Here is a 7,918-nt window from a genome sequence, read left to right as displayed (position 1 = left end):
TCTCCCACTGCCCCCCACTCTTCTCCCCCTCCCACTGCCCCCCCTCCACCCGTCTCCCACTGCCCCCCCACTCTCCCACTGATCCCCCCCTCCTCCACTCTCCTCCTCTCTCCTCCTGCCGCCTGCTCTCCTTTCCTTGGCGTGCCCCAGCCAGGCCACAGCAGCTTCTGGCCTCAGCGGCTCCCTCCCCTGCCCCTGGTGGCCCAGGCACTTCTCCCAGCAGCCCAACCCCAGCCCAGGCTTCACTTCCTGAGACTACCACCCCGAAAAATCCCCTCGACCACAGGGATGGACCCCTCAGCCTTGCCGCCTGACTGCCAGCTGCCCCGCCCGTTGTGAAACGCAGCCACACCAGCATGCGTCCGCAGGCGAAGGTTTGAACGCGCCCCCGCTGGCCTCTGCCCACGGAGCTCTGCGTCCCCCGTGGTGATGCTCGGCCGGGGGTCCCCGCCTGCTGGTCTCTCCCTCTCCACTGTCTCCGCCTCCCCAGAGTCTCCCGATCAGAGGAGCTGGGAACCCGGGTGAGATCGGGCGACCGCCGCGGACTCGGGAATCCCGGGCATCCGCTCTGCCGCGCAGGCCAGGGGCTGTGAGCTCAGCACAGCCGAGCGCGGGGGCCTTCGCCCGCTGGGATTCCTCAAAGCGCCCCAAGCCTCCGTCCCCCGCCAGCCGCCCTCCTCCCTCTGCCGCCAGCTCCCACTGCCAGCGTTCTCCTCGCCCCCGCTCCGCTCGGCCGCGCGGCGACCCGGCAGGTCCGAGTCCAAGCGCTGCCATCGCTGTGACGCGCAGGGCCCGGTGATGGGCGTTTTGGGGAAGGGGCTGGGGGACCCACCGTGCCCGGGAGGGCCTTTGGGGCGCGTCCCGTGGGTCCCAGGGCCAGGAGCTGCTCGGCGGGTCGGGCTCAGAAACCGCCGCAGAGTCTGAGCCCGAGTCTGACTCCGGACCCGCCTTGCCCCGTCCCGCGCCCCTCGGAGGGGGGCCGAGCTGCTCCCGCCGCGGATGGGACCTTCCAGCCCCGCCGCCCGCGCTGGGAACTCCTGCAGGTCTGGGCGCCCAGAGGGTGAGGGAGGGGCGCGGCTTCCCCAGCAGGTGTGGGTGGCCAACCTGCCCCGGTGCACAGCGGGTCGGGGGAGGCGGTGTTGGCTCCTCCCGCGCGCCCCCTCCCTCCTCCCGCCCGCTCCGGCGCGCCCCTCCCTCCTTCAGCGCCCCCTCTCCTCCGGCGGTCCCTCCCTCCTCTCTCGTGCTCCCGCCCCCCCGCGCACCCCCTCTCTCCTCCTTTGCGCCCTCGCTCCTCCCTCGCTCGCCGCTTGCTGCTCCCTCTCTGCACCCCGGCTTGTGCTTCCTTCCCGCGGAGATGCTTGTCTGGGGGCCCGTGAACACTGCATGGCTGGGCAGGGCCTCTCACCCGCTGCCCTGTTAGCTTCGGACGTGTTGGGAGTGATGGAGGAGGGCCTGGTGTCCTTCTGGTTCCTAAGCCCAAGGTTTTTAAGGTTTACACCCCAGGCCCAGGCCTGGCCAGGCTCCAGAAAGGTTGTGCTCAGCCCCGAGTCCCAGCAGGGCCCACCGTCCAACCCCACCCCATGTAGGCCCTGGGATCCACGTGTTTCCCCAGGGGACTGCCATGACAAGCAACACTTATAGTCACCGGATTTTGGGAGCACACAGGGCCTCCGGGTGGCAGCTGAAGCCCTGTACCTCCCAGAAGCTGCTCTCACGTGCCTGGCACTGCCTGGGCTTTCTGTAGGCCCCAGAGTGTGAGCCCAGGGCAGCAACTCCCTCTGTGGCGGCTCCTGGGACAGGCCACTGGGGACAAGGGCGCCCGAAGGCTATTGCAGCCCTGCCTGGCCTGACACCCTCAGCTCCCGAAGGAGGTGGTTTCCGGCCCTGCAGACTCAGGGCCCACCTGTGCGCAGGAGCAGGCTGGTTTAGCCACTGCAGCTCCCGTGCAAGGCAGACATTGCTCCCCAGTGTAAACAGGGAGACAGGGCTCAGGAGGGTGAGACTCCGGGTGGCCTGTGTGTGGTGAGCCAGTCGGGTGTGCTGTCCTGGGTGTGGTGTGCAGGGTGTGCTGTCCTGGGTGTGGTGTTCTGGGTGTGTTCTCCTGGGTGTGGAGTGTGGGGTGTGCCGTCCTGGGTGTGCTGTCCTGGGTGTGGTGTTCTGGGTGTGTTCTCCTGGGTGTGGTGTGCAGGGTGTGCTGTCCTGGGCGTGGTATGCGGGGTGTGTTCTCCTGGGTGTGGTGTGCGGGGTGTGCTGTCCTGGGTGTGGTGTTCTGGGTGTGTTCTCCTGGGTGTGAGGTGTGGTGTGCGGGGTGTGCTGTCCTGGGTGTGGTGTTCTGGGTGTGTTCTCCTGGGTGTGGTGTGCAGGGTGTGCTGTCCTGGGTGTGGTGTGCGGGGTGTGCTGTCCTGGGTGTGGTGTGCTGACCTGCGTGTGGCATGTCTGCCCGGGTACAGTAGGTGTGCAACTCTCATGCCTGGTCTGGGGACTCCTGCACCACAGGAATGTGCTGCTCTCCTGATCCAGCTGCCGCTACTCACACCCTCCAAGGAGGGCGAGATGGGCCAGACCGAGTGTGCTCTGCCTCAGTCTCCCCTTCTGTAAACAGAGAGGTGAACTTAGTGGCTCACCACGTGGCAGTGGTTAATGAAAATTTGCGTTTTTGGCAATTTAGACTCAAGTCTATGTTCCCTTAGTCTGTGATAACTAAGACCCAGCACGTCCCAGGGGTTTTCGCAGAATGGAGGGACAGGCCCCAGCCGGGCCCCTCAGGGAGGCACCAGCTATACTGGGAGGTGGGAGGCCTCGGAGGAGGTCAGAGCTGGGGCAAGAACAGCCGTGGCACTGTGGGGGGGTAGCAGGACCCGGAACAGCCCTGGGGGCCAAGCCAGGCCAAGGGACAGACCGAGGACAGCCCAGCAGTTTGAAGGGGACCCGCAGGGCAGGGACGAGAGAACATCAGCCAGGTGGGGAAGGGATGGTGGCAGCTGGGGGTTGAACTCCTGGTGGGGAGAAGGGCACAGACACGGTGGAGATGAGAAGTTGGCTTGGGATTGTGTGCAGGAGGAAGGAAGCAAGGGAGGGAGAGAGGTCGGGGAACAGAAGGAGGAGGGTGGCAGGAGAAAGGGGAGGAGCGAGGAGGGAACGGGGGAGGGAGGAGGTGGCCGGTGTCCACCGCAGGCCCCACCGCTGCCAAGGTTTCCGGCTTCCTGGTAACTCACGCTCCAGAGGCACGATGGCTTTGTGGGTGCCCCACTTCTTAGGAGACAAGTGGAGATGAAGGTAACCCCGGGGATTACTGTATCTAGGTCACTGCCTCGTTGCTTGCTTACTGCCGGTAGGATAAGAGGATTGCCACTTCCGGCTGGGGGCGGTGGCTCACATGCCTGCAATCCTAGCACCTTGGGAGGCCGAAGTGGGTGGATCACCTGAGGTCAGGAGTTTGAGACCAGCCTGGCCAACACGGCTCTACTAAAAACACAAAAATTAGCTGTGCATGGTGGCATGTTCCTGCAATCCTAGATACTCAGGAGGCTGAAGCAGGAGAATCGCTTGAACCCAGGAGGTGGAGGTTGCATTGAGCTGAGATCACGCCACTGCATTCCAGCCCGGGCCACACAGCGAGACTCTGTCTCAAAAAAGAAAGAGGATTTCCACTTCTGCTCCTGTTGCCTGGGAAGGAGGGACCATGCCTGCCCCTGGGCAGGGGACCTGGTGGGTAATTCCCCAGGCTCATTCAGCAAGAGCGGAGGCTGCCTGGGTCCCTTGCAGCCTCCTTAGCCGAGGAGACAGAAAAGAGGAGAGGAAGCTGGGGATGGGCGCAGGACAGGGAGGAGGGGCTTCTCTGCTCCTCTTCTTCCTCAGACCCTTCTTGCTGGCTGCCCCTCAGGGCCTTTCCAGGTTTCTGCTGGTGGCTGCCCTCACCCAGCCCTGGCAGGCGCCTCACACTCCTCCCGGTCTCCAGTTCCGCCAGGGTTGCCTCTGTCCTCGGGAGGGAAGCGTCTGGCCCAGCCCCTGTTTTGTGTGGACACGCCCTGCCCTTCCTGCCTTCAGTGACCCCAGCGAGCCTACCTGGATTCCCAGCCTCTCTTCCCTCTCCAGTCTCGCCCTGGACCCCCATGCTCAGTGGCTCCCAGGTGTGCTCTCCCTGGTGGCTGGTGTGGGCTCCGATGGGGTGAAGCCACTTCTGCCACTGTGGGAGCTTGGGGTTCCCCCAGCTCCCCCTCCCTCTGGGCGTCTGAATCACCTTTGACTGTGATGTCTCCTTCTCAAATCCTAGGGCAGGTCCTCCCTCCAGCCCAGAGAGCCCTGAAGCCCCGACCTGTGCTGTCTCCCTAGAAGCCAGGGGTCCTCACTCGGCCTGCACGGCCCCCCACCATGGGACTTGGATGCAGAATCAGAGGCACCCAGGTCTGAGCCTGAGTCTGTTTCAGCCAAGACTCTCAGCCTCTTGTCTGAGCAACTCGGCAGCCACACAATGTCAGCTTGAGCCAGAAGCTCCAAGGCGAAGAGGCAGGCTGCCAGGTGCAGTACCTGGCGGGGGCTCTGGCTACTCGCTCCTCTGCACAGAACAGGCTTTTGCCCTGACAAGAGGCCTCCCTGGAGGCCCGAGGATCCAGGCAGACCCTCAGACACCTGGGACAGGTGCAGGAGATGCGCTGCCCACAGCAACCTCCAAAACGCTCCGCACAGACCCACCTCGGCCACGTCCTTGACATTCACCATCTTCTTGGTCTGAGCCACATGACCCACGACCCCGATGTCCAGCGGGAAGACGATCTCAGAGTCGGGGGGCACCAGGCAGTCCTCCAGGATGCTGTCCGGCCGCACGCTGAAGAGCCGGGTGGCCAGCTCCGCTACGCCGTTGCGCTGGCGGTACATGAAGAGGCTGCAGCAGTCGGCCTGCAGGAACACGCAGAGGCGCCGCAGGACCTTGAAGACCACGCGCTCCATGTTGACGCTCTCCTGCATGTCCTGCACCAGCTCCAGCAGGGCCTCGCTCTCCTCCAGCTGGAAGAGCTCCCGGAGGCTGGCGCAGCCCGGCGGGCACCCAGCCTCGCAGGCTGCGGCCGCATTCTCGGGGCTCAGTTTCTTCCCAAAGTACTGGAGGGCGAAGTCGGGGTTCTGGTCGAGGAAGCTCCGGGCCTGCTCCTCGCTGAGGCTCATGGTGGCTGCCTGACCCAGAGACGTGACTGCTCCAGCCGCGCATGGACGCCAGGAAAGCCTGTCATCAGCAAAGTCTTTCTTAGTGAGATTAGGGACCCGGGGAGGGGCAGCTGACTCACTCCCACAAATGGGGACCTGCACCCCCTCTCCTCGGACCCCGGGACTTCCCATCTTCCAGAGAGGCCAGACCCCGTGGAACAAGGGCTGGGAGAAGCCGTGGGGGTCTGCCTGTTGCAGGGGTCGCAGGCGGCTGGGGGCAGGCATTTGGCTTCCAGTGGACCAGGCCCTGAGAACTAATCCCCTGAGGAGGTTATCCCACACGCCGCCTGACCCTTTCTGCAGGTGGAGCTGCCTGAGGGCTTGGGTTGGTCCCACGGTGGCCCCAGGCCCTGCTGGGAGCCCAGACCTGGGCTTGGGTGTGCTGGGGAGGTGGCGGGGCCCTGGCCCTGCCTCCAGGAGATGCAGCTCACCCCTAAGCAGGGAGAGGGGGCCAGGTCAGCACACCCAGGCCTCAGATGCCCAGAGCCCAGTGAGGGGACCCTGGACGTGGAGGTGGGACCACACCCACCTTCCCCCACACTCTGAGGGTCCAGAGTCCCAGAACTGCCCCCATTGCTAGTCAGCCTTTCCTGCTGTCGGCCCCAGCTGGGATGAGCTTCAGGGCAATGCTGCAGTGAGGCCACATGGCTGTCGGTAGCAGGAAGACCTGAACGGCAGGAGTGCCTGGCAGCGAAGCCTGGCCTCTGCTCTCCACTGTTGCCACAGCAAGCCCTGCCTGCTCCCACAGGACTCTCAGCTCCTGTGCCAGCTCCCCGAGGGCCAGCAGGGGTGATGTGGCTGGAAGCACCTGGCTGGGGCTGGCGTGAGCGCTGGCCTAGTGGGCCAGTGGCCCTGCTCCCGATTTCCTGGAAGATAAACACCGATTGCTGCTCTGCAGGCACCTGTGAGCTGCCAGGCCCTGGGCTGGAGGTTTCTCTCATCCTTTTCATTTTGTCTGTCATCTTGTCACTGTACTTCCAACCAGGATGAAAGATTTGCATGTGGTTCTGACTTTACAGCACTCAGCTGGTGGACGAGTGTGCGTGCATGCATGAGTGTGCGCATACGTGTGTGCATGGTTTGTGAGTGTGCACATGTAGGCGTGTGTGTTCATGTGTGAGCACGTGTCTATGTGTGTATGCGTGCACGAGTGTGCGCATACGTGTGTGCATGGTGTGTGAGTGTGAGCACGTGTAAGCTTGTGTTCATGTGTGAGCACATGCGCCTGTGGGGGTGTGCACTCGTGCATGAGTGTGCACATGTCTGTGCCTGGAGTGAGTGTGCACACATGTAGGTGTGTTCGTGTGAATACACGCGCCTGTGGGGTGTGCACATGTGCGTGACAGCCAGGTACCCTCCAGAGGGCAGCACACTCTCAGACACAGGGCAGCCCAGGAAGCTTCAGCGAGGGCCCTGGGCTGGCGCTGCAGCTGCCTGTCCTGGGGTTGCTCTGACGCAGCAGCTGTGCCGTCCACAGGGGCCCAGTGCCATTATGTTCCTGCCTCTGCTCAGTCACAAAGCCACTTCCTTTCAAGGATCTGCTCAGAGGCCTCCCCTTTTTCCTAAAAATAGTGAATTCTGACTGGGGACAGGGTGGGGATGTGGGTGGGGGCAGGGGTTGCGGGGCTCTGCAGTGCTTGGGTTTGGGGCCAGGGCCGAGGGTTGCCTGCTTTGCATTCAGCCCCAGAACAGTCTCCAGAGCCTGTCGGGTGCAGCGACCCCCAGGGACGAGCTCTCAGTGCACCCGGATGTGAGGGCGGTGGCACCGGGAGGCTTTGGGTCCTCAGTTGCCCACCCTGAGGTCCCTCCACCCCCAGCCCCTCCCCACCTCCTTCTTCCCCTGTGGGCTCTTCCCCCTCCCCCAGTTCCTCCGACTCCCGTCTGGACACCCCCATCTTGCCCCTGTCAGCAAGAGGCCTGCCAACCTCCCTCCCTCAGGGGCCTTGGTGCCCACAGAGCTGAGACACTCACCTGCATGTGACAGTGACATGAGCTAAGCGCATTTTGAATGGGACTGCGAGCTGGAGCGGCCGTGCTGGGGGCTCCTGGGCCATGGGGTGGGGCTGAGGGTGCCCGCTGACCTCAGGATCTGTTGAGCCCCCTGCCCAAGGGAACGTGGAGTGGCTGGGCTCAGTGTGGAGAGCGGGCAGGACAGGAAAGGGGTATTGGGCTGAGGATTTGGGGCACCAGTGAGAGTGAGGGTTGGCTGGGAGGGAGCCCACAGTTTGGCTTTCACCCTGCTCACCCTCACAGGACTGTGACGGCAGCAGCTCCCACACACAGCACTGCATTCCTTACCTGCAGCTTTGTCCTGCCCCTGGAGCCCTCATGCTTGCAGGTGAGCAGGTTCAGGGGCAGCAAGGAGCCCACACCCGCTGGGGAACCCTGAGCCCATGACCGTGGGAGCTGTGTGTAAACACCCCAGCTCCCTTACCTGCAGGGGCCCAAGGGTAACTGCTCAATGACACAGTCTCTATTGGTTCTGTCCCTTCTGCATCTCATGTCCCTACATACCTACTTATGATGCTGGGGGGCCCTGATTGGGTTGGACTTGACACAGTCAAAAAGACACACCTGTGTGGTACACCTGTGAGACACAACTGAGAGATGCACCTCTGAGAAGCACCTGTGAGACAACTGTGAGATGCAACTCTGAGAAACACCTGTGAGGTGCACCTGTGAGACACACCTCTGAGATATACCTGTGAGACATACCTGT

The 7,918-nt window shown here is 63.5% G+C and overlaps 1 protein-coding gene across 2 annotated transcripts in view; it reads right to left on the bottom strand.

The window, feature by feature from the left end:
- PDE6B (phosphodiesterase 6B) overlaps positions 1-5,569 on the bottom strand; it is a 54,888-nt gene extending 49,319 nt beyond the window's left edge. Inside the window, exon 1 of one of the 2 annotated variants that reach the window (XM_032253861.1) lies at positions 4,693-5,569. In XM_032253861.1, coding sequence (XP_032109752.1) covers positions 4,693-5,424 — 732 coding nt within the window. In that variant the 5' untranslated portion in view covers positions 5,425-5,569. The remainder of the gene's footprint in view (positions 1-4,692) is intronic. The other variant, XM_032253860.1, reaches the window with a different exon arrangement.
- Positions 5,570-7,918: the final 2,349 nt, after the last annotated feature.

This window comes from Sapajus apella, unplaced genomic scaffold (assembly GCF_009761245.1).
Source record: "Sapajus apella isolate SASKATOON/1434 unplaced genomic scaffold, GSC_monkey_1.0 scaffold85, whole genome shotgun sequence".
Classification (NCBI taxonomy): domain Eukaryota; kingdom Metazoa; phylum Chordata; class Mammalia; order Primates; family Cebidae; genus Sapajus; species Sapajus apella.
Note: the sequence above shows the minus strand (reverse complement) of the source record. Positions and strands in the feature narration are given on the sequence as shown.